At 38.3% G+C, this 27,728-nt stretch overlaps 2 protein-coding genes across 2 annotated transcripts in view; one reads left to right on the top strand and one right to left on the bottom strand.

The window, feature by feature from the left end:
• LOC145998364 (uncharacterized) overlaps nt 1-18,687 on the bottom strand; it is a 28,036-nt gene extending 9,349 nt beyond the window's left edge. Inside the window, exons 1-2 of the mRNA XM_083134773.1 lie at nt 18,471-18,687; nt 9,521-9,637 (exon numbers count right to left, since the gene is read on the bottom strand). Coding sequence (XP_082990899.1) covers nt 9,521-9,637; nt 18,471-18,478 — 125 coding nt within the window. The 5' untranslated portion in view covers nt 18,479-18,687. The remainder of the gene's footprint in view (nt 1-9,520; nt 9,638-18,470) is intronic.
• Nucleotides 18,688-18,827: 140 nt separating this feature from the next.
• LOC145998894 (uncharacterized) lies at nt 18,828-20,611 on the top strand. Its single transcript, XM_083135621.1, has one exon. The coding sequence runs from the start codon at nt 19,063-19,065 to the stop codon at nt 19,792-19,794; it is 732 nt and encodes a 243-aa protein (XP_082991747.1). The 5' UTR covers nt 18,828-19,062; the 3' UTR covers nt 19,795-20,611.
• The last annotated feature ends 7,117 nt before the right edge of the window (nt 20,612-27,728 follow it).

Raw genomic sequence — 27,728 nt, 5'->3', positions numbered from 1 at the left:
TAAATGTGCATGTATAAAATAAAAAAACATATTTACTAGCCATGAGGGAAAAGTATGATATCACGTTAAAAAAGAGTTAGTTATGAAATAACAACTATAAAAATAAAAATACAGTCACGTGGAAGTATTATGTAGTATTATTTACCAGATTCACAAGAATAAAGCACTTAAACTGTGAAAAATTTAAGGCTTTTTTGAGTTCCGATGTCTGTTCTGTTGACGATTCTCTCACTAAATTCTTAGTGTCACACACCTGATTAATCGTCTATCATGATCTGACATAATTTCTAAAGTTAAGATGAAATTAAACTTGCACTTTAATGTAATAGAAGCAGGTTCTGCATCAAATTCCTTATGTATTTAAATGGGAGAACAATTGGCCATCAAAAGCGTAGGGATTGAACAGGGGTGCTGCCAGTATATTTTCGTTTCACACTTAGGTCTAGCCTTTCACCAAGCTAATGCATCATTAATGAGAAATTGCACATTCTAATATCTATCAGTTAGCATGCATGGTTGATTGATTAAAGTCCACATTATGAATGGGTGACCGCAGCAGGTGGAGCACTTGCCTCCCTTGAGATATCTAGAATTAACGTAATTTGAATAGTGATATTTTATAACAAAGAAATATTGTCTTCTGTGACTTACAGGCCGTAAATTACAGCAACTATTATTATTATTATTAACCGTGTATGTCTCTATCACTTCACGAAACACAATCTGTGCAATAAAATTCCATGTGCTTAGTTTTCAGTGGCACAACGGGTCCAAAGAGTCCTGCCAAGCGTATTTTCTTCGATGAATGGCTGTTCAGTGCATCGAGTCCCATCGCGTTTGTGTTTTAGTCTTGAAGATCGATGTCAAGTAGCATCCTTTGCATTGCTGCTCCCACAGGGGATCAAACGAGGGACATTTCACACAAGAGGCGCGAGAACTAAAAATCTTTCAAAGCGAAGGCTCTAATCTTGAAAATAGCCATGCAAAACATTTACATCTTGAATATTCATATCATGAAAAGTCCTAACTGACATCAAACAATGACGAATACCATAATGAAATAGTCAAAGAATATTAGGTGAGTGGGCAGAACGAATACTGTATTCCCTTCCGAAATCTAAATACTTTTAGGCCTCCCCGATGGCACAGTGGTAGCGTTGCCACTTTGTAATCAAGGGGTAACTGGCGTACACAGGAATTTTTTTTTCAGGAGGGACAATTTATTTTCCTTTGATAGATAAGGTTTAACAGCCCCCACGCAGAGTAATCGCCGCCCACTAATAGTTTTTTTTAGCCTCCCATAATTCTGTTCATTTAACATTCACCTTGTTATGCTTATTGCCTCTAGATGATGTGTAGTACGAAAAAATATGCAAAGTAATTATTTATTGATTGCAATAATAATCCTTATTGTAATTATATATGATATCCATACTTCACACTTTGAACAAAATTTTAAATTTTTTTACATGGGACCCGCATATATTTTTTTGCCCCAGACTCGGCACCCACCCAGGATCGCTTTCTGTTGTGTTTCTGTTCTTCTCACTTTATTGTACTTAACATAGCTCTTTGTTGCTATTCTTTAGACTAAGATGGGTACAAATGCTGTTCTAAAATACCCATGATACTGGCAGATATTGGAAAGTGCAATTGCTCATTAATATGTGTGCTGCCTACACACCCCTAATGCCAGCAAAGATGCTACAAAGAGAACTGGCAACGCTGGGCAGATAATAGAATGTGCAATTGCGCATTAATATGTGTGCTGCCACCTTCACACCCCTAACGCCAGCGAAGACTCTACAAAGAAAACTGGCAATGTTGTAGATCTTCCGCCTCGCGAAACGCGTGTATCTCGCGCATGCGCATTAATACAACCCAATTGTACATGATTACAGAGGACAGGAGGCCATCACCCATGTGAAACAGGACAGATTTGGGAAAAAGCTCATGCTGTGTGTGTGGTGGAATATTGACGGGGTTGTCCATTATGAGTTTGTTCCAGCAGGTCGTGCTGTAACAGATGAACTGTATTCTGAACAATTACGCTGAGTGTATGCCATTCTGAATGAGAAATAACTGGCATTAACGAGCAGGAAGAGGTTACTGCTGCAAATTGACAATGCTCCGAGTCATCGGTCACAAAGAGTGACCAACACCCTGGCTGAGCTTGACAGGTTTGAGTTGTTACCTCATCCCACCTATAGTCCGGATGTTGCACCATCGGATTACAGGTTGTTTCGCTCTCTCTCACATTTCCTGTGTGGTCGGCAGTTCAATTCCTATGATGAGGTAAATTCTGCCTGTCACGAGTTTTTCAATTCTAAACCTGCCACCTGGTATCGCCATCAGATTAAACTGTTGTCGCAGACATGGGTGAAGGTCATCGAACATGCAGGCCTGTACTTTGCTGAATAAAGTCTGTCTTTGTTTCTGATATTCTGGGTTTCATTTTCCGCCTTGTATGGTGCAAGACTTCTGGGACAGCCTGGTAATTAGTGCACGTCGATCATTTTCAGGTCCTAGTTTTTCCGATTTTCTGTCTATTCGGGTCTTTGGCAAAACCAGTCTCAAATCAATGGATACCTGGGTGGTAAAGACAGCCAGAGCATTGTGCTGATCACATCACCTTTAAAATGGCCGACATCGAGAATGGGTGGGGCTCTACCCCTCAATTTACCTCAGGGCAGCCATTAGGGAATGTGAGGCCCTGTTCGAACTATACCCGCGAGGCCCTTGTGTTATGTAATGATAAAATATCGATAACATCCATTTCTCGTAAAATTCTTCTCTAGCGCCAACCTGGTTATTAGAATTGTGTAATTATTACTTACTGTTAAGCACGAGCGCACGTTCGCAGTATCGCCGTTTAGCACTAATAAAATTTAAAATTTGGCAACCAGCTTTTCTTAATGACTGCTGGTTGAGACCTGCTTTAGTGATACAAGCCCTAGAAAAAAAAAAATGTTATCATGTGTGTTCGCAGCAATGTATTATAAATTTAACCTTGTTGTTGTTATGTATTTTTTCTGCCACAAAACGCACTAAATACGGAAAGGAGATCATGACACCAGGGGTTGGCAACTTGGGCACTCACCCGAGGCCTCACGCTCCCGGGGTCACCATGCTAGATAAAAATAATAGTTTGTGTGAGGTTTTTTTACGAGTTTATAGGATGCTGGTGCTTCCAATTAAGTAACTAATCTGATACAGCCTGCATTCATATCTTATTTTGACATACTTAAACAAAGTAGCTACTATAAAAGATAGTGATCCAAATATTTGTATCAAAAATACTTAACATATATTGTTTCTTTACTTATAGAATGAAATATATGAAAATATTATTTTATGGAAACAATGCAAATTCACTACAGTGTATAAATTCAATAAATAGTAAAGAAAACAATTATGTTATTATTGGATGTGATTAACACGGCCGCGGTGGCTCAGTCGGTAACGCATCTTGACTACCATGCTAAAGGTCTCGGGTTCGATCCCCGGCTGGTTCAAATCCGGGAACTTTTCTAACGATGGAAGTGGCCCCGGCGCCCACCCAGTGTTGAATAACATGGGTACCTGGAGGAAACCCTGGGGGGTAAAGGCAGTCAGGGGTGTGGTGCTGATCACATCACACCCACTCACGACCGGATCAAGAAAGTGTGGGGCATTACCCCTACACCCCCTATACGCCTTCATGGTGTGGTGCTAAGCACAGGAGAACACTTTACCTTTTTTTTGGATATGATTAAATATTGCTACTTTTTTAGTTAAAGTAACAATATGATATTGAACATTCCCGATTTTGCAATTAAATATGTACTAGAGTACATGAGATTGATTGAGATATTGATTTTTGTTGTTTTAAGTTCACTGAATGCCCTGATAGGTTAATCGGGACTGGACCTACAGTTTAAAGTAGGATCCGAACCACCGTGCCATTTGCCTCCATCTGGTATCAAACTCGAGACCCCTTGATTATAAGGCAATGACATACATCAGAATGAAAACGAAATGAACATGTAATAGTGTTTAAATTATGATTTTGTAGGACACTTGTACTTCAGACTAAGGAACAAAAATTGAAAAAAATAAATTAATTATACTTCCTGCAAATATTTTATGCCCCAGGCCCCGTAATGCAAGTTTACGCTCTGCCAAATACTTAAGGACATACAGTATTCGTTTGAAGACCTCACGCTAGTGCTGCTTTTACTGTGAAATCAACAGTCCCTGTTGCTCATCAATACTTCTGCAGTCTAAATTCACGTTCGGTCAATTTTTTTAGGCATTGAATTTGACTTAAATGCCTTCAATCATCACAGCCTTCATTTACCCTTCTTCCCAAACAGCTTACAACAAAAACAGAAAATCTTATCTTTCCTCTTCGAGTACAGCAACCACCTTCTGTTGACCGTTTCCCCACTTTGCATAACACGCTTATAATGTCCAGGTAAAAAGTATTGATTATCACCATTAATTGGGTAATCATGATTTATGATGCGATTGGAGCCCTTTTGAATGATTGCATCAAATTCAGAACGATTTAGAATTGACGTCCACTCACCTGGATCTAAAAGCAGAGGCGATCTGTCACCAGACTCAGAAACCTGGATCTAAAAGCAGAGGCGATCTGTCACCAGACTCAGAAGATGAACATGAAACATACTCCTCCTTGCAATTACGTCTTACATTTGGCACCTGGTTCACAGACGAGCTACATTTAAGGTCACCGCCCACCACTGGTACATATGACTTGGACTATATCGCGAACACACTCCGTAACACCAACATCAACACTAACACTAGAGCACTTGACCTCAAATGTATCTACACTATTTCAGTTTATTATGGCGAAATTTGAAATGGAAACTGTATTTACAGACAGCAAGATTTTCTCGAATGCACCTTTCTTTCCTTTTTTAGCCATTTGGAATCTAGATTCAAATTTACGAAATTTGTCCCATTCCCTAGACATTCCTACTGTGTCAAACACCAATGACTTGAAATTTGTTGATACTTCGGCATGGTTGTAATATCTGGAAGAAATCTGGAAACATTCCTTCCCTGGGAGGGTTTGAGAGGCAATAAAAATAAAGTACTCATATCTCCAGATCTTTACTTCTATTTTATCAGTGGGGGCAATATGCCGACCCAAGGTCCGATGACCTGCACACTGCCTGCCTTGAGAGGCCTGTTTCTGAAGCCCCTTTTTGAAAATCGATGAATTTGTAAAGATTGGCGTCAGAGGGAGGGAAGGCCGTGAAAAAAACACAGTACACCCCTGATTAAAAAGTGAAATAACCTTGTGTAATTTTTGTTGTATTAGTGTGTTCCTTATGATTTATTTTTGTAGAATTCTCATTTCATATCTAAGTTTGAGACATAAATACTGTCGTCAAGTACAGTAAAACGCAATATTAAAAAACTGATATTGTTTTCCATTTTTCCTTCAGACAAGGACTTTTGAAAAATTATTGAGAAGACAAATTTGACATGGCAAGTTCTAAATTTGCCGTTAATTTTTTTACAAGCGCTATTTACAATCTGAAGTGCTTGGAATATCACCAAATAAGGGACAAAAGATTGACGCCAATTCTGTGTTGCAAATAGCTTGCCTAAAAAATCGGGAAATTTTTTGAGAATTAGATATTTGAATAGTAGGAATTAAAACATGGAATGATATGAGTGAAGCAAAAGAACTGAACTAATCTTTAATCTCAAAATTCTTCACAGTAATGCTGCTACAAACAACTCCGTGGTGCAAGAGCCGTGTTAGGGGCACAGCCTGTCATTCAGCTTTTCTTTGGGTGACCCGTGGTGAGTGCATCGAATCCCATCGCCGCTATTTTCTGGCTTTCGAAATTGGAGCATGCTACTGCTTCTTCTCAAGTAGCTCCTTAATTGTTCTTACGATGCTGGGTTAACACCGAAATTTTGAGAGTTCGTACTGGGAATCGAACCCGGGACCACTCGTGCCAAAATCTAGAGCGCTAACCAGTAGACTTTGCGGGAGCCATCTTCACAGTAATGGGTACGCTTAAATTTATTTCTTTAATATAAAATAACATTATCCTAATTTCATCTAATCAGCATTCATCATCGTCACTATGATCAGGCCAGAAAACAGAGAAATGCATTTCTTATCCTTTGGGTGCCTATTTGATTCAGAGGTTTCTGCTGACTACAAATCCGCACCCCTACCCATTAATCTCGAAAACGAGCGTTACGTGCTTTGTACTAATGGAGTATTTATTAGACACTCGGTAGAGTTTCATCTTGCCGCTGCGGTTGTAAACATTAGAGGTTGTAGGAAAAAGCCCAGTGGACCTTCAAGGCTTTGATGCCGACTCTTGTTCTCACCTTTTCGCAGACCGGCACACCCTCAAATTTGTTGGTCCTCAGTTTCCAGACAAATAACCATGTTATTATACCTGTCTTCGGTCGAACATTAGGCAGGAAATCAGGAAAAGTTGGAGTCACAAATGGGTCGTTGATCCTTGTCGGCGAATTTTCACTGGTGGCTTGACAAGAGGGGACATACTTGTCCATTACCAGAAATACAACTTTGTTATGATGCAATTTTTCTTCTCACAGTTTTATTTTCTTCCTTCTATTCGAGTGCAATCGCGTTTGCAGAAAATATGAGCAAATAACTGATTTGGAAGCACGAGGCCTTTGCAGTGGCACACTTCGCACACCCCCTAACAGCGGCCATGATGTACCTTCATGGCACGGTGTTATATACAAGTGGAACTTTACTTTTAAGTTGCTAATGTGTAAACTATCCTTTTGAGGGAAAATTTTACAAACTTGTGTAATTTAAGTAATAAATATTTTTCTATACTCTTGCAGGAAGAAAGGTGAACTACAGTTTTCTAGTCATTAGAACTCCTCTCCATGTTTCTGCAGTGCTGATCTCAACATCATGATTGGCTTCAAACAAAGATGTGAAGTTATTTGTTGCAGTTTGGAGCAAGGGTGAGTTTAGTCACAATTAATGCTATTTCTGGATAGGACCTGCTAAAATCAGGATGGAAAAATTGCCCCTGGATAATAGCAGGTTCTGTCCAACTTGTTGGAAGCTTTTTATATTTTTTTCCCTAGAGCTGGAGGGAGGTATATTGAAGCAATCAACCATAGCAAAATAACAATGAATTTGTAATGTACAGTGAGTGGCTATTGGAATTACCACTTTCTTGCAAACATTACACAAAAGCTTAACAGTACATTTCTATTCAATATCACTTTGTTAGCTAAAATATGCTGATCTTACAAAAATGTTTAAATACATTAATTGCCTAATAACTAAATTCAGTGAATTTTGTTTCTGAATACTTTGAGATGTTTAGATTCAAGATCACGCCCTTCATTTTTCAATGAGCATAGAAGCTCACTTAGCTTTTCCTAAGATTAACCCTTTACCAGGATAATGATGCTGTTAGCAGATATTTGCCCATGTTTCACCACAAATTTACCACCGTTATAACTTTTCTTGTTCACTGAAGCAATTCTATATGCTTGTTAACTAATGGTATGTTAGAAGCACTTTGATTCCTTTGTGACAAATGAAACATCTTTGGAAAATAGAATTTCAATCAAAGATGGTAAGCTTATTGTTTTGCTCAAAGGGAGTATTTCAGGAAAAGTTGATCCACTGGGCAGTAACACCTAATATGTGTACAAATATGTACAGGGAGGTTAATTTTAAAGTCCTGCAATATTTTGTGTCCATACTTAATTCCAACTGTTGATCTTGCCTAGCATTTTTGAAAATGAACATACAAGTTCATATAAGCGAATATTATTGGCCTGATGTATTTTTCGAATTGTGCAATTATTACAAAAAGTTTTGAAAAGTACTGCCACGTGGTGCTTGGAACACTTATCAGATGGTCAGGAATACAGCACTCAGATCCCACTCATATTTCACTTATGAAAAATTGAGGACATGACCTTGAAATTCAACTTTGTATTTTTCACTTTTGGAACATACTGTGACTCAGGTAATGCTCAGAGATACATGTTTTTGAGTGCTTGAGCCTTGAGGCATCCTATTACTACATACTGATTTATTTTTCTCCAAAAGTATTAGCAACAAGTTTGCAATTCTTCTCACAAGAATGGAACACTTATAAGTAGGGATATGAAGTTTTCATTTTACTGATAACATCAAATTGTTCAGGCAAGTAAAATACATTGTTTAAAATGTATTTGAGTAGGTAAAGGAGGCAAGTTTTGCTGTTTCGGAATCATGGAATAACGCAAATTATTCTGAAAAATGGCATAACATCGAATTTTGCACATTAATGTGAAATATCCCCAGCTTGTATTGCCTAACACTTCTGTTGAAAAAGAAAGAACTACCTTAAGCATTATTTCTAGTCAAGCTGGGGAACGATCGATTCCAAAGAGACTGTCACACTTCATGTATTGCAGTTTAGAACAAACATGACTGACAGTGTTTAACCTCATCCTGAAATAGAAATCTGTGGGGGGGAATCTTCCCAGAAGGAAAATTTTGTAAGAACAGGAAAATTTCCAGGAAGAAGCACCAGTTCTGTTTGGGGGGAGCCTGTACACAAAATGGTATTTTGAGGCGATTTTTTGGCATTGTTAGGGAAATGTAATATGAATGATTGTTTTATCATCTGAGTGTTATCATTCAATGAACATTTCATATTTAGGGGATGATGAGATGAAATAGTTGGGTCATTTCTCACAAAGGTAAGCCATATTTTTTTGTCATTAAAACTAAAATTTCCAGAACTACAACAATGCGAAAATCTTAAGCATAGAAGGTACAGTAAAAATAACACTGAATTGCAGTAAAAAAAAAAAAAAAAAAAAAAAAAACACGAAAGTTAGGGACATTAAACGAAAACTTCACGTTCCTACTTATAAGGATATTTTGAATCCTCTTGTTCCTAGGTTTCCTGGGTGGGGAGCCCAAGAAACTTCAAATGTAAGAAAGCATCACATTTTTTTTCTTTCATCTTCTTCTATTTGATAAAAACAAAACAACCTTAGCAGCTAAGAACAGTGTATTTCTAGTTAATTTTGAATGGTGCTGCCAATCTCAATACATTTCAGTCCAGACCATGAGATGAAAAGCTTTAACACAGGAAATTTTGACCAGCACATTTTAATAATTTCACAGCTTTAGTCAGTATCATTTTATCAAAAACTTAGCAAATGAGTTTGGAGGGAAATAAAATTATCTGATTTACTGAAAAGTCAGCACAAAGTTGAAGCTATGCAAGGTTTTACACATGATTCATTCTAGTGGTTTGCTGTGCAAGAGCAGGCAGGCATTTTGTGTTGCTTTATAAAATAAAATTCATGTATATCTTATCACTGGGGATGCCACTAGTTGCAGGGATCTAAAAAAAAAAATCAATGTCCCTACATATGGCCTTACATTTTATGGTTCCCTGCAAAATATATTGAGATTGGCACTATATTGAATCCAATATGGTGGTGAATGGAGCCATTTACAATAAAAGGAAGTGCTCACCTGTGATTTGCATATTTCCAATATTTCAGAATAACTGCAGGATGGTGATGGGAGGTACAAGCTGGCAGACCAAAATCCACGCTGGCTTTTGTCTCATCTTTTCCAATCAGGAGCTTTCTGGCAACACAGCAGAAAAGTTTTACTAACATTTTATTCAGGATGGGACAGGTTGATTGTTATCAGACACATTGCTGAAATGCCTGCAATTTTGTTACAATTTTTATGAACATTATTTTGTATACCAGTTTTTTTTTTTTAAATAAATATGAAAATATACAATATTGTGGAGTTTGTTGATTTTTTAAAACCAGTTCTCACAGGTAGTGAAAGTGAGATGCTGACAACTTCCTCTCAAGTGTGGGTATGAGAAAATGAAAGTACCTCTTCAGCACACAAAATACACTATTTCCCTTGCAATAAACCCATGTGCATTGAAGAATTTAGTATTATGGGTCTACGGTCATGCAACGTTTAAAATTAAAGAGTTTCCTCATCATGCACTAAGTAATGTTCCAATTTTTCACAAAAAATTCAACAATTTCGACAGAGGAGTGGAATATTCTTTCATAGTCCTCATGTGTAAAACTGATTTTTCAGAATAGATATGGCAATACTTTTTTTATTTATTTTATTATTAGGCATTGTATTTTCAGTTTTTGTATGTAACGAACCCGTCTCGTCACAAGTTATACGAGTCGCACCTCTATTTTCATGAACATTCTAAGAATATAAGAATTTGAGATTTATCTAAATTTAAAAGATGAGTTCCACCTCTACTTAGTCATATCATAAATACTGACACAACATTGAAAGTGAATTATGACGAAAGTGTTAAAGATACTTTATTGTCCTGATTGTATAGGTTACTTACAGGTCTAACGAACACATAACACCAATCATTTTTCAAAATGGCCACCTTTGGCCTTCACACAGGCCTGAAGTCTCTGCGGCCACTCATCTACAGCATTACGCACTGTCTCCGTACGGAAAGTCGCCACTGCCTTCACCAGGGACCGTTTCAGACTGTCAATATTGGCATGCCTCCTCGTATAGACCATGCCCTCAAGCACTGACCACAATTTGTAGTCTAACGGGTTGAGATCAGGGCTGCTAGCAGGCCAATCAACTGGAGCAATGAAGTCCGGGACATTGCTCTTGAGCCACTCCTGGGTAGAGTGTGCCTTATGGGCTGGTGCAGAATCCTGTTGGAAGGTCCAATGTTGGTTCCTGAACAAAGTGTCACTCAAAGGCTTCACAACAGAGTTCAACACAGTATTTTCGTACACTCTGGCTGACGTTTTCACCCCTTTTTCACAAAAATGCAGCTTGGTGGTGCCATCATACGCCACGCCCCACCAAACCATGACTGAGGCTGGATGATGACCCCTCTGGATCTTCGGGGCTTTCTCCCGAGCTTTGTGGGATGTTGACGCATACACCCGGTCATTTTGGCGATTGAAAGTTTCCTCAATGTTGAATATCTTTTCATCTGTGAAAAGAATTTTCCTGTGGCCATTGTTGGCGTAATGTTGCAGGAGGCGTTTTGCTTTTATCACCCTCTGCTCTTTCAGACGTGCATTGAGGAAGTGACCTGTACTTCGCCGGTAAGCCTTCAACCCCAAGTCACTTCTTAACACACGAGACACTGACATTTTGGGAATGTTCAGCTCACGAGCAAGCACTGCCTGCTTTCGTACAGGATTTCTCCGAATACGGGCTGCCACTGCTTGCACTAACTTTTTGGTTCATACGCTGCGTGGGCGGCCTTGCCTTGGGCGATCATCAACTGTCCCAGTCTCTGTGAATCGCTTGATGGTCCGATACACGAAAGATTTGCAGATATTCAACTTTTTAAGTGTTCTGAATATCATGGGGCTGTTTGACCCACTTTATGAAGCACTATTACTGCCACACGATTTTCGTAATCGCCCCACTCCATAGCTACACTTTTACGAACACACTTCCTCTATGACAGCTCAACTCACAATGGCCCACCCCAGCCTCTTGCACAGGAAGGTTGGCCGGGACCTTGAAAACCGGTTGTACACACTGCCTCAAACTTTCTGTCAGTATTTATGATACGACTAGGTATTTTGGGAAACTTACTTTAGAAATATACTTTTATTAGTTTATTATTTCCCCACCCATCTTCGCTAGCGTCACAGACCTTATATAAAGGCCAAAGCTTAGCTGGCAAGTCAGTTAGACTCCGCCTGCGGGTGAGAGAAGGTGTGCTCCGCTACGGTGAGTGACCAAACACCAAGAAGGAAGGTCCGCTCCATCTTCGGATGAGAGAAGGTGCGCTCCGAAAACGCGAGAGTCCAAGCACCGCAGATGACAAGGTGTGCTCCGCTTCGGCGAGAGACCAAACACCACAGATGAAGGACTCCGCTTTCGGGCAAGAGGAGGTGCGCTCCGCTCCGGCGAGAGACCAAAGGAAACTCACTCCGCCGCCTCCCGCGAACCAAGAGTACTAAGGGCTCCATCTTCGGATGAGAGAAGCTGAGCTCCGTCTCCGGACGAGAGATGAGGTTGGACTCTGTCCACGAGTCAGAGAATCCGCTCCATCTTCGGATGAGAGAGAGCCTCGCGCCATCTTTGGATGAGATATGTCACGCTCCGTCTCAGGACGAGAGAAGTGAACTTGGCACGCCAAGGACACACTCCACCCTCGGGTGAGAGAAGTGACTAAATCAGTTTCCCTTTACTACTTTCTCTCCCCCCCCCCCACCATCGTCCAACAGCGTTGTAAAAATTTAAGAATTACTGTTTTAGGAGATACCTTAGTAACTAGTTTCAAAAATGTAAACGTTGGAGTTCCTATGTATCTAGGTAAATTAGGAATAGACTAAGTTTATCCTTTGTATAACCTTTCTGTGTTTGTTTCTGAACTTTGTTGGTAAATAAAAGTTTATATGTTAAAGTCTATCCTGCGTATCACTCTGGTCAAGCTTTTGGGCGCTATCCTTTCATCTGGCCACATACACCCAAACTCTGAGTCAGAGGCATGGCGTGTATGTAGCCGGTGTTACCGCAGGTAACAGCAAAATGTAAAGAATTAAAAAGTTGTTTCAATAAAATGACAACATTGTTAAATATGTTAATGAACACCGTTCCCGTCGAGTAGATATTGCCTAGGACATTTTTTCTGCAGCCGACAGAAGCGAAGAAGGAGGCCGTTCCGCTACCCTGAAGAGGCAACAAGGGAGAAGAGGGCGCCAATGCAAGGAAAGAGCGGGGAAGGACTTTATGGGGTTATTCATATGCCTGTTAAGGGGCCCTGTTGCCGGTCAGACCTACCGGGGCAGCCAGTGCTGTCACATCGGATTGGCAGAAAAGAGCTAAATCCATCTTAAAATAGGAATACAATTTCTGTGAAGCAACTAGAGGTAGACCGGACACCCTAAATACGTCCTTCGTGTCCCTCAAAGCCGTACGATTGCAATATAATCCTTGTCTTCCAATAAGTTAAGGAGGAAATTGTACAACAAATGCTAAATGAGTATATTTTCATTATTCAATTTTTCTTCAATAGTTCTTTCGGGTGTGTGTGGGGGGAGGGGATCAGGACCCCCTAAAAAATACGTCCTTCCTGTCTCTCAAAGCCATATGATTGCAATATAATCCCTGTCTTCCAATAAGTTAAGGAGGAAATTATACAACAAATGCTAAAAGAGTATATTTTCATTATTCAATTTTTGTACCTAATAGGTCTTTCGAGGGGGTGGGGGGGTGTCTGGACCCCTAAATATATCCTTCGTGTCCATCAAAGCCCTATGATCCCAATATAATCCAATAAGTTCAGAGGAAATTATACAACAACGGCTAAACTAATATATTTTTCATTATTTAATCTTAGTACTTGATAAATCTTTCGGGGGGGGGGGGGGTGATCCAGACCCCCTTAAATATGTCCTTGCCCTATGTGTATGTTCAATACACTTTGTAAGAAAAAAGTTTGTATAACTCAAAAACACTGTGATAGCCAAAAGTGGCAGAAAAGCAATCTAAAATAACATAATTCAATCAATCAAGCAACAATGACTGCTTAAGCTATGGTGTTCAAAAAATAATTTTTTCATGGATAAACCTTAAAGATACCTCTTGCAACAAGCAGATTCACCAGCATTGGTGAAATTCCAATGAGAATTTCAAGGTCTAGGTTTTGAATTTTGGTAGTTCCAATAGAAGTTTATGCTTCTTGGTCAATGCAAAGGTTTATGGTCTCCATATTCAACTGAGGGAACAGGGTAACCAAGAACTCCTGTAGCCATGATGAGAATCAGTCATTGCATAGTACAGAAGTAACAACCCAGTCCATGTCCTGATAAAGAGGAAAATGTATAACGGTGAACAAAATTATAAAGAGTATATAGTCTGCAATTTGAGACTGAGGGTTCAGAAAATCGTGAACTACGTTCTGAAAAACTTAAATTGGTTCAAAATTTCTGAAAAATATTGATTTTCTAACCAAATGTATGCATAATTTTCCAAATTATGTACTAATTGTTGCGAAAATTAATTATGTATATTTTGCCACACAGTACATACCAATCTTTCCATGTTATGCAGTCAAACTCCCACCTTTTGTATGTGATGATCATGTTTACATTGCAAAGCTTGAATGCCCGAAAGTACTGACAGTGAGCAGACCACATGGATCAGAAATTTACACTTTGAACAATGGAGGCAACACATATTTTGCTTTGTTTCAAGCTTTGAAAAAACATCATGAACTTGGAAGGAGCAAAATCGACATAGACTATCTTTCAAACAAGTTAGTCACCGAATTTTTTCATCACCAAACAGAGCATATACTTCTGTGTGATGTACAAATCCTGTAAAACCTTAAAAATAATAATAAAAAAGATTTGCATGCATAAAAGTAATATAGGTTATTGCATTTTTAATGAAATGCTTCTGACATAACATTTCTTTTCTGCCTGTAAAGAAGAAATACACTTTTAACCTAAAATCAGAGGTCTACTGATCACTAGACCCCAGATTTTTATGTAATATCATATCAAAGTATAAAATATGTAACAATAATTGATAAAATATATACCTAAATATGTAATATCAAAAGGATATGTAGCTAAATATGTGGTATCAAAGAATATGTAATATTAATAAGAATCAAGTATCCAAGCAATTTCAGGAATTCTGCTAGATATGTATTTTATTCAAACATATTCAACATAATTTTAAGGACATAAGTTGTTCAAATTAAAATTTGTATCAGGAACAACATTTCCTCTTTCCTTAGCAACCTTGCTCCATGACCCTCACCCTGCTGTCATGTGGATTTTATACGGGTTCGCCGGGAAACAAAACATCCTAATATAAACAAACCCATGTTGATCAACAAAGTGACCAAAACAAGGAAGTGTGATAAATAGTGCTAGCTAGTCTGTGTAGTGCTAATGACAAAGAAAAAGTGAAAAGTGCGAAACAGGTGAGAACAGAAAAGTGTATTATAACCTTCACATGTTTTAGTGTATTCTCAAATTCTTGGTAAAAGTTGTCAATCGGAATAACTGATTTCTTCAATTTTACAGGAGAAAGTACTTACGGAACTGAGTTTCTGTAGACTTTTGAAAGGTCGTGCAAGTGTTTTCTCCCTTTGTTAAATTTATTCGGCCGGTAACATGTATTTTTCGACATTAATGTCTCTCCGATGCACAAAAGCTCTTGCCTCCATTACCTTCGACTTTGTGAACCAAATGTTCCGTGTATTCGATGACGTAACCCCCGGTCAGTGTTTCCAATTACCCCATTGTTTTCCCAGAAGCCGTGAATAGTTCATGAGGCTATCCCTACATGGTTCATGGAGCTAATTGAATGGTTTGTGGGGCTATCCGTAAATGGTGTGTGGGGCTATGCGTGCATGGTTCGTGGGGTTTTGGAACCTGGAAAAAAAATCTGTAACACGAAAATAGGAATTTTTCGGTTAAGATGGTTTGAAACACTGCATATCCACTGATGATAGACAACGCTAGTTAAGATTTGCCCGCCATATTGCGTGTAACACAAGCAAAAGGAGAACGAACAATAATTACTCGATATGTGGAAAATTGAAGCTATTTTCATGAAAGAAGTGAAATTGAACCTTAAAGAATGTTTCGGAATGCATTATAGGTAAGTACGAATGTAAGAAATGATGAAATTAACAAGTTAGAGTTGTTCGGCCGATTGACAACATTTAATAAATTCTTTACCAGCGCTCACCTCTCAACCAGTGATCAAGATAGTTTGTTTTCCCAGCAGAAGAATAATAACAAAACCAATCGGAACTCGAACCCGGGTCTCTGGTACACTGTGCCATTGCTCTAACAATTGAGCTACCAAGCCGGCCTGGCTTCGCCTGATTTTTCGCTATCGCTATATTACCTGCATGCAATCGTCTCTGCCAGTGCTACCGCAACGGGATCTGTTGCCTCTGAAACACAGTAGACTTAGTAGATGATAATTATTGTAGATTAGGCACACACAGGAGATGTACTACATAGAAATTTTCAGCGAAAAATACAGGCTCGACCAGGACTCGAACCAGGTCAGACGAGGCCAGACCGGCTCGGTATGCCAGAGACCCGCATTCGAGTCCTGGTCGAGCCTGCATTTTTCACTGAAAATTTCTACGAAGAAGAACGTAGCATGATGAAAGCATTCGTATTATGATGAAATAGCAATAAAAGAAAAGGAACTTTGGCTGATTTTAGAACAATTTTCAAAAATGCAAATGAATGAGAACGTTTGCTTACAACTGCACATACTTACCGTAGCAACAAGAAAAAGTAGAAGTGTAGGGCTAGCGCATGTAATGAATTTTCTATAATTAATTTTGGTAACATTATAGTATAAGGGAAACGGATTTCTTCAAACTTACAGGAGAAAGTATTTTGGAAATCATTTTCTGTAGCTTAGTGGAAGTTCGTGAATCTAGTTTTGATCCATTTTAATGCGAAAACATGTCTTTTTCTGCGAAAATCTCTGTCCAACACGCTGTTTCTGCTGCTGCCATTTGCTTTCTGGGTAACACTTTACTATACCGGAGACGGATTTCTTCAAATTTACAGGAGAAAGTACTTACACAAATCATTTTCTGTAGCGTTGTTGATGTTCGGGAATGTAGTTTTGATCCATTTTAATGCGAATGCATGTGGCTTTCTACGAAAATCTATTTCTGACGCGCTATTGCTGCTGCTACAAGCCAATGTTGTCCGTATATGCTAAATTGAACGAAAGGAGTGCTAATGGAACCTAACCTAACAGGCCTAACCTAACCTAGAGTCGTTTTCACGTTCAGAAGACACAACGGCGCTTATGGAGAAACCGCACAGTGTTGCCAATACAGCGCTAGCTCATGTCGCCGGGAAATGATGACCTTCCTTCACAATGAAGGTGTTACATATTTTGTATATATAATGATAATTATATGTAATTATTAATATCAATATTATACTGTGAACATTACAGTTACCATTTTTACTATGATCCATTGCGATCACTACACGCGCGAGTGTAATGCACGAATATGACACTTCAGAAATCACTTAAAAAAGTAAAAATCACTGAGAGCTCACACAACTGAAAACACTTTTTCGGGAGAGGGAAAAAGTCTAAACAGACCAAAGTAGATCTCTCACTCAAGTAAGGGGAACCTGGCACATGGGTTAAATTCACGTTGCAACCCAAACAAACAAATGAGTTATGGCCCACGTGAACTGATAAGACGTGAATGACTCAAGCAAGGCATGTCATATTTCTATCTTGAAGTCCCATATTTTGTCACGTGTTGGAAAGCCTTTCAAAGGTTAATATGGTGTCTATGAATTTATGTGTATGTTGGAAACTGAAAGGTGATCTTCATTTTTTTTAATGTTGCTCACAACAGCAGCATTGGAAATAATTGTCAATTATTAAATTTAAGTAATTTCAATTCTATTATAACAAACTGCATGAAGTTCATATTTTTACTGAATGGAAATAAAGTAACAACTCGAAAACTTGGTGGTGATAGCCGGAATGCTGCGGTGAGTCGGCTCAAGATGGCCAGACAACGTCTCCTTACTTCGCGCACGGTTCGGGTTAAAAAGAAACTCCAAATGCATGGAAGTAATATTTCTGGGAACCTTTGAGTGGTTATAAAAAATAATTTCATTATTTTCTCCACAACTTTGTCGCTGGAAGTTTTTACTTGGAATTACAGAACAAAAAATGGCCAGCGACGACATTTTCTACTGCACAAATATAAAAAATCTCCACATACTTTATTTGAATATTTTTTAATGCGAATATGCTTTAAAGTATTGATAAATTCTGAGTACCACCATCTCCTATGACAATTAAAAAACAGTGTCAATTTTTTTAATAATGAATGCTTCAATTTTATGGCATGTTTCAACGTTAGGAATGAAAACAATGTAAAAATTGTGTTTTCACGGAAAATTTGCGTTTTTAATTTATCTAAAATTATGTAAGCAAGTTACCAGTTTTTTGTGTTCACCATCGTATTCTCTACAAAATTCCCTGCAAAACTGCAGGTACCGATTTTACTTAAGCTAAATTTGTAAATCCAGAAATTTCACAACAGCGCGCTCGTATTTCCCATAAGAGCCCATTGTGTCTTCTGAACGTGAAAACTACTGTAGTAAGCATACCTCGTCCACGTGATGGTTCGTGAGGCTATCGTGAAATTTTGGGCTAACATCAATGGTTTTGGGGGCTACCCGTGGATTTTTTGTGGGAAATAAGGAACAAGAGTAAGTACTCGTTAATGTAAGCAATAGACATTATTTTCGTTAGAAATTCAGAATTTCACGTTTGGAATGTTCCGCAATGCAGAATACGTAACTATCAATGTGAAAAATACGAAAATAAGGGAATTAGAGACGTTTGGTGGTTACTGAAATTTTAATCTTAATTTTACCAAATATAATATTCTACCTACCTCATCATCAAATTATTTCACCATAGAGTAATTTATTACAAAAATTCGAAAACCTAAACTCCATTGAACAAGTAATCGCAGACGCAGGGTTGCCACAACCAGAAATCAAAATGTCCTTTTTTACATGTGCAAAATTTCCCCCTTCATCTACATATTCCCGAATTGAAATCCGATTGCAAAACAAAAAGGCCGAATCACACGGAACTGAAAATTTCACTCGATTTTTCAAAATGATTTATCTGATGTTGGGTTCCGAACAGTCAAGGAATTTCGAATGTTCGTATTTAGAAGTGGTGTCTGTCCGATAAGTCCTTGGTCCTTGGTTATCCTGTGAAACAATCAAAGTGAGTCGAGTAGTCTGTGTGTGTAGTCAAATGTTTACGAAATGTGGCGGTGTGTATAGAAGACATCCTCAATACAGAAATACAATTGTTGCATTGTGAATTACTTAACCGTTGCAGTAATATGTGTCAGTGAAGCTTAAGAGTGATTGTAGATAGTTAAAATGTAGATTTAATGAAATATAAGTTACATTAATCTGTCAGTGAAGCTTAACATGTTAGCCTTCTGCTACATTTAATGATCCATAACCATGTCTGATACACCTGAAAGTAAAGACAGTAAACATAAAGTGATATTTGCTACTGCGGAAGACCATAAAACTCCGAGTAAGATAATTCTACCGGATCCTGAAGAACCACCAGGTATATTGCTTCCTAATGGAGAAATAAATTGGGCTTGCCCGTGTCTTGGTGGTATGGCGACGGGACCATGTGGCGTGGAATTTCGCAATGCTTTCTCGTGTTTCCAGTACAGTACTAGTAATCCAAAAGGCAGTGACTGTTATGAGACATTCAAAACAATGCAAGAGTGCATGCAAAACTATCCAACTGTATATGGATTGAAGCAGGATGAAGAGGAAGATGATGAATTTGGGGAGACTGAAATTGAAGAGAAGTACTCAAAAATTTTGGACACACCAGAACATGATTTACCAATACCAGAGTTCAAGCAAACATCTTATGGTGAATTGGAGGACTTGGAGGATAAGAAAACGATGGAATCAATACTTAGTGCAGCAGAGAAAGGGTCTGAAGACAGAGATGCAGTAACAATGGATGCCGATGTACCTGATGAAGATACAGAACTGACAAATAGTAGGGGCTCAGGAGACAAGGAAACAGAATCATCAACTTCTGGTGTGGAGGAAGTTGAAAGGATGGAAGGTTCAGGAGATTACACAGAAGCACAGGAATCCACAAGCAACAGCAAAGGAAAAGCTACAGAAGAAGCAGGAGGACAAGAAGAATTCATTAAATCTTGACTAGCTATGCACATTTTCTTAATGTTATAGTAGAAACGATAGGTTGGAAACTGGTATGTTAGTTTAGACATATTTCAGGTTGAGACCTGAAGCAAGAGAATACTTGAGTTTTTAATTTTGTACGTATAATTTGTAAATCAAAGTGCAACTACAGAGACATCATGAGAGGCTTCCTTTGTAAAACCAAAGCAGTAAATTAAAGCAATACAAATTGTATTTTACGATAATATATGTGAAATAAAAACATTTGTAAACATAGGGGTAAAGGCCCAAGTATGTTATGCTGCCAACTCTTCAATTTTATATTCAACTCTGTGAGGTTTACCATTTGCTTAGTGGTATTTAATGTGCATTTTCAGTGACAATTAGAAAGTTTATTTCTTTAAGATTGCTGTTTATGTCAGCACTCAGAAATTGTGTTCCTTTTAAGAATAATGCTTTTTGAAAATTGTAAGCCATGAATACCACATATTTCAATTATGGTACATGCAACTAGAGGTGATGATATTCTAGTCAAACACCACTTCCATATTTGAGAGAAGTGGGAAACTTGTGCGAATAATGTCATGTTCCTAACTGATGACAGTCTGTACAATTACTTTAAGTGGTGCTACATTCCTGTTTCATAAAGGTACATGCAACAAACTATTGTAAATGTAAAGCTTATTAGAAATGCTGAAGTAAAACTTAGTTTTTAGTGTAAAATTAAGAAACAATGCAAAACTGTAAGATCTCAAAAGAAATATGTATATTATTTTTTATTGTATTTGTGTGTTGAAATACATGTAAAAAGTTAGCCTATATTTCATAATTTAAAAAAAACAACATATTTTAAGCATATTGGAGTAGCGATTAAAAATTGTAATCTCACTAAGCATATTAGAGCAGCTGTTTTTGAAGCTAGAACATATTAGAGCATTGACGAGCCCAAGCTCTGAGTGTTTAATTCCGAATTCATCATGGTGCACAGGCAATTTTTACATGGTTCGATTTCTAATTGTCTATTAACACATACTTCAGAGTCTGAGTGATTACTTCTGCTTGTTTTCTGATTTTTCCTTTCCATACATTCCTATATGATGTCAACATCCATTTGTTGGATATGGACTGCTGCTGCCATATACTTCACATGCATGGGGTGCGAAGGGGTATTTCATTGCTAAATGCAGTCGTTCTTAGGTTAGGTCAGGTTTAAGGCTCTTAGCATTAGAATTTGTAGAAAATCATTAAGTATTTGGAACAGTTACCCATTGACCTTGTGAGACAGCCATTTATGCCAGAGTTGCATCTAGCAGCAGAGCTGACTGCAAGAGCAAATCTGACATTTTAAGGAGCAAAGAAAAATCAGTACAACTTATAGCTGAAAAAGCTTTATGGCTAGTAGCATCCTCAACATTCAAATTTTCTCTAGAACATAGTTGAACTATTGTGGTGATATTCTATCTGCAGTAGTTTTAGTATGAGAATGAGATGATGGTACTCTTCACACTTCTGTGTACATTCACAAATTTAATGAACCCATTCTGTCTTTTTCCCTCCACAAGAGCTTATACTTTTGAAACTGGAGAATCTTATATTGTACATTGCCCCTGCTCTGTTGATGTTTCTACCCTAATCTCTGATGGTCCATTTTAGATTAACATAAAGGCTATAAATAAATACATAAATATCTGATGTAGGAACTGATTAGTATGATTGATGTCCGGTGGTGTAAGTTTATCGTGTGTGTTTGATTGTGTTACTGATCACTAATTTTCTAAGACCAACAAGAAATGATGGACGTTGAAGAAAAAAGTCTATACTAGAGCTGGGTCAATACTATAAGGGTTGCCCAAATGAAACAAAGACTTTTGCCGTAGCTTAACTACGGAGAGCTTTATGTTTGCCCTGATAGGTGGCATTGTATGTAAAAAAGTATACATTGTATGGATACTTGGTATGGTCTGATGGTGCAGCGAGCAGGGATTTAATTTTTGAGGCAGAATGTGTTAGTGGAGCTGAAATTTATCGTCGTATGGAAATGCGTGTCTTGTCACGCAGCACAGTGTTCAGATGGTGTGGTCAAGCACACTTAGCCATCACCGAGGAATTAATTGCAGCCGTAGACAACTTTGTAAGGGAGAATCTGCAAATCACCACGTGAAAGATTGCAGAAACATTGTCCTCGAGCATCCTCCGTACCGCCCTGATCTCTTGCCCTGTGACTACCACATCTTCAGGCCACTAAAAAAGAAAAATCTGAAGAGCCACCAAGGATGCTGAGGTCCGTGATGCCGTTGAAGATTGGTTCTGCAGTCAACCACTGACGTTCTTCGCTCAGGGTATCCATACCCTATGTTGGGACACTTGCTTGAACAGACAAGGTGACTATGTGTGGAGGATATGTCACCCATAGATCACTATTACTTCCTGTATGCTCATATTTCCCAACCAATAAATAATTACAGAAAAAATAAAACCAAGTGTCTCATTTTCATTTGGGCAACCCTTATACTTTTAACATGTACTGACATAGCAATGAACAGGGACTTTCTGATTCCGATAATGACACCTTTTCTGCAATTGTTGCACTCATTTTGATCCGATTTCAAGTCTTTTTTTTGGTTTGTTGCATAATATTAATAATTCTTTCTATGTAAGTTCTCCATCACAACTATACGTTAGTTTGCCAGAGTTTTATCTTTAAATATTCATAATTTCACATAGGAGAGAGAGAGAATATTAAAAATAGCTGTCATTTAATGACAAGATCCATTTTCACATGATACTTGTGTAAAGTTAATGGAAATTACACATTTTGCATTATTCCTTAGGATTTTGAAGACTCCGTGAAGGCTTGTGTGGACAGCAGCCATTAAATTGCAACCAATACTATCTGATATCAATACAGCTGCTAAGGATGATGTTCAGCGAACAATGTCCCACATAATTCATTGCACAAAATCACACCGATGCCATATTTCGGGCTCAGATTGTGTGTTGAGAACATCTTGGGTAAGCATTGTGTGTATGATCTTTGCCAAAGTGATTCAAGCAGTGGCGTGCCCAGGATTTTTGAAAGGGAGGGAGTATGTATACGTTTTCTTGGTAGTCAGCCCTCATTTTGTCATATTTTCCTACCTTTGACGTTATTTTTGTAGGAATACTGGGTGAAGGGGGAGGGGGGCTACAACCCTCATCCAACCCCCCGCCCCCTTGGGCACGACACTGGATTCAAAGCATGATTGTCATGATCATATGAGCAGAGTATACATATTAAATATCATAACACAACATTGATTTATTTTGGATGCAGTCAGTTTTTATTATTGCTTTTACACTGTGGTTATGTTACATTTGAAACAAATTTCATGTAACCTGCTTCACCTTACTGCTTAATAGGATCACTGATGATGCTGAACCATGCAGTGTAATTGTTGGTGTTACTGATAAACTCATATATTCCTCTCCACTCCCTAGGGCCTCCCCAATTGCATAGTGGTAACGTCGTCACCTTGTAATCAAGGGTTCCTGAGTTCAATACCTGCTGGAGGCACATGGTGTAGGTCCAGTCCCAATTAGCCTATCTGTGCATAAAGTGGACTCAAAACTACAATTCAATTAAATCAATCCACTACTCCTCGCTTGATGCATCCCTAATATAATTTAATTTTTGAATTGCAACACTTATGAACAATGAGTGGTAGTACATGTGTTGGTTTTTACGACAACCAACTTTTACCTCATTCTTACAGTCATGGTATGTTGAATGACCTAAACTGGTTTACAACATTTTATGGTCAAATGAAGCAGTATTTCTGGTTGAGGATTTTGTTAAAAGATACAACTATCAACAATGGGTGGGTGACAAACTTCGCATTTGTGTTGAGAAGGCCCAGGGATGTCCGAAGATATCGGTATGTTTTGTTTTCACATCTTCCACCACAGTTCTGTACTTCAATTATGAAAATGTGTTAAGTTTTGAATTATGCCAAACAAAACCTCAAAGTGTAGATTACAAAGCAACATTAGTTGGAGCAGAATTGGTTGGCAAATAAAGAAGTTACAATAATTTTAAAATAGGGAGTTACTTATCAGACACCCTGCATAAAAGAAATACATCTGTCTTACTCTGGTGTTCAAACATAGGAGCTTTGTCATTTGCAGCTCCAAATCCCAACAGAGGGAAAGTCTGCCCACCACAGTTGTATGCATCACATCCTTTCACACCGTAAATTCTTTGTCAGTTGCAAATCATAACAGGCATTTCTTTATTATTTGTATTTTATTGTTTATCATCTTCATTCCCTTAATGTTACCTAAGCTGTGCATCAAGTTAACTTTGCAGCAGATTTTTGCATATGTAGATTCAAACGTGCACGCAAGAATATAGTTCCACCGAGAAGGGTTCTATTCCGACACAACTGCATACTTGCAAGAAAACAGTTATTTAATTTGTAAAATACAGACAAAATAGTACATCCATTAGCAGGTGTGGACTTGATTGATTGCAATCACTGTGCAGACGAACTTGGATCCGCAGATTTGCCAACTGGAGTTTGTATTGTGCTGAAGAATCACTGAAGATCAAGAGCGAGTCGAGTGAGACTGAATACGTTGCAGAGCGCATGGAATCCGTGATGCCAGTGTTGCACATCCCACTATTTTAACTCTATGTTTATTGTGATTCATAATCGTGCTATACAGCAGCGAGAATGGCTGAATCAAGGTCTCCTGTTCAGCACGTGGTTTTACCCGAGTGTTATTTTGAACATCATTCGAAAGTAAAAGCTCTTCAAAGTCAACCAAGTTGTTTTAAATGCATATTCCTCCTTACGGCAACAAGATCAAAATGAAACAGGTCGTGAGGTGATTTGCCGTCAATGTGGGCACGAACAGTGTCACGGGTATTGAATGATTTGGGGTTTGAGTTTAGGAAGAGGAAACAATTGTTTGTTGTTTGATGACAAAAGAATCTCCATGGTATTAAAATATATTGCCGTGAGAAGAAACATGTTTATTATTTGGATGAGACATGCGTCAATTCAGGGGGAGGGGGGGGGTACATTGAATCAAGTGTGGAAGGATACCACCGTGTAAAACCACCACCAGAAAGACTACGAGAAAGGGGGGAGGCTTATTGTTTCACTCACTGGCAGCAGTGATGGCATTGTTGAAGGCACATATTTACTGTAGAACACCTACTCAAAAAATTCTGGACGTAGTTGAAGGAACTACCAACATATGGTGCCTACATCTCTACTTTGTAGAAAGTTTATTGTAACAAATCGAGCTAGTGTTTGTTGTTTCACTGCCATTCGTGTTGTGTTATGCATGATTGAAGTTGAGTGAACAGACAGAAAATGGATAATTACCGTTTCAAATATGACAGGTAAGGCAAACACACATTATTTACAGTGCTTTTGAACTGGTGGCCTGATTATTTGTTTTAGTATATATCCAAGATTTCTATAAAGTTTTCGTAGTTTTGAGAACAACTGTCAAACAGACTTGCCAACTGCTGAAAGTTAGGTGTCCTACATACTTGGCTATCCTTTATCAATTGCAAAGAATCACTTAGTCTTTTTGAATTCATAGCTATCAGATCTAAGAGCCTGTGTACTTATGTACTATAAAAGTGACTGTATGTCTGTGTGTGTGTGGGGGGGGGGGGGGAGCAGGACGGTTAGGAATAACCTATGTTTATGTTTTTGCAAGCCAATAAGTCTTTCTTGGAAGAGAATTGTTACAAATTCGTTTGTTTTATATATAATTCATTTTATGCTTTTGGCTGAATATCACTTTTTTTGTTTCAGAGGGCTTACTCTTCATACCATTATGAGTATGATTGAAGAGGATGATGACGACATACCAGCCAACAGTGCTACCATTTGTCTTCAACCACCAGTCAACTCCTGTGGTAACATCACGGATGAAGATTCAGGAGAAGAAGATAATGTTTCAATAAATCATCTTCCTGGTAGCCAACTGCGAGCAGTCGCCGAAATTCAAATTGAAGAGACTGGTGATCAACATTTAGAGGAATTTCAAGATTTGGCAACAGATGAGAAAGCTGCCACAGAAACTGGGAAGTGATGCGAGTGAATTGCCCTCCCCTCCTTCCGTGAAAACACGAAAGATCTATTCATGGAAAAAATGTGATTTAGTTACAAATACACCTGTTTGGCCAGTGCAGTGTTTGGTTGAAAATCAAGAGAGCCCTCTGGAGTTGTTTTGCTCAATATTTGATCAACAAGTGATAGACATGTTCGTTTCCTACAGCAACATGTATGCAGCTGCAAAGAACAGTCCATCAGATATCACTTCAAACGAAATGAAATGTTTTTTTGGAATTCTTCTCCTTAGTGGATATGTACAAGTTCCTCGATGAAAAATGTACTGGGAAAGGAGTTCTGATGCTCATAATGACTTAGTGTGCAAAGCCCTAACTAGAGACAGATTTGATTTTATCATGTCAAATCTTCACATAGTTGATAATAATGAACTGGACCCTGCAGACAAATTTGCTAAGGTTCGTCCTTTGTTTGATATTCTGAACAGGAAGTTCCAAGAGTTGGCTCTACTGAAAGGAAACCATAGTATAGACGAAGCAATGGTCCCTTATTATGGGCGTCATGGCTGTAAGCAATTCATTCGTGGAAAACCGATCCGCTTCGATTATAAACTTTGGACTGGTGCTAAGCTGGTATGTCACTTAGGTTGAGCCTTATCAAGGTGCTAGGACGATACTCAATCCACTGTACAAGGAACATGGTTTGGGAGCATCAGTTGTACTTCAATATACAGATATATTGCTAAGTATTAGTCCTGATTCTCCTTTCCATTTGTATTTTGATAACTTTTTTACGTCCATTCACTTACTTCAGAAGTTGTCAGGAAAAAATGTGAGAGGAACTGGAACTGTGCGAGAAAACCGAATTTGTAAGTGTCCTCTCATTGAAACACGTGAAATGAAGAAAAAAGACAGGGGTTTCTTTGACTATAGAGTGACAGGTGACAAATCCATTGTTGTGGCTAAATGGCTCGATAACAGTGTAGTGTGTTTAGCTTCAAATGGACATGGAGTATTTCCTATTCATTCAGCAAAAGGTACTCACTGAAGGTGAAAAAAAACATACAGGTGCAGCAACCACATTTGGTTCACATGTACAATTCTAATATGGATGGTGTAGATCGATGTGATCAAAACATAAGCCTCTACAGAGTCAACATAAGGGGGAAAAAATGGTACTTTCCTCTTGTTGCTCACTGCATTGACTTAGCAGTAAATAATGCATGGCAAATACACAAATTTCGCAAAGGTGAACTGGATCTGCTATCTTTTCGTCGTCGAATTGCAACATCCCTGCTTGCAAGTAATGCCAGAATCTCAAATCCAAATTCCAAAGGATGCCCAAATGCATCTGGCAACGAAGACGTGCGATACGATAGAATTGATCACTTGGTAATACCGCAAGAGAAACAGACAAGATGCCGACAGTGCCATGCAAAAGCAACAACAAGGTGTGTAAAGTGTGACGTTGGATTGCACGTAAAATGTTTCGTGGATTTCCATACTGTGTAAAACATATGCAATTTAGCAAGACATTTGTATCATTCACATTTCTGGCATCCTATATATAGGATGGGCCAAATAATTGCCTAAATATGAACGAAAGTGTATAATTATTTTTTTTTCACATATTTCAGTTGGCAATGAAACATTTTATGCGAATAAAAGTTTGTTTTTATTTATAGTCCTCTTTTAGGGTCATCTGGGTTAAGTAATGACACATTTATTACATAATCTATGCGCAGAAAAAAACTTTCAAAATTTTATGTTTCAGGATACAAAAAGAAGCAAAAATAATTCTGCTTGACATGCATGCATGTTTTGATGTGTTGTGCAGTTTGCAACACTGCGGATTTTCTCAGTGTGTGCGATGTAAGCAGCT

Source organism: Lepisma saccharinum, chromosome 14 (assembly GCF_977018435.1).
Source record: "Lepisma saccharinum chromosome 14, izLepSacc3.1, whole genome shotgun sequence".
NCBI classification, from domain to species: Eukaryota; Metazoa; Arthropoda; class Insecta; order Zygentoma; family Lepismatidae; genus Lepisma; species Lepisma saccharinum.
Note: the sequence above shows the minus strand (reverse complement) of the source record. Positions and strands in the feature narration are given on the sequence as shown.

Bases quoted from the DNA above. Each gene is read 5' to 3' on its own strand.
- LOC145998894 (XM_083135621.1), top strand. From the start codon at position 19,063: ATGTCTGATACACCTGAAAGTAAAGACAGTAAACATAAAGTGATATTT.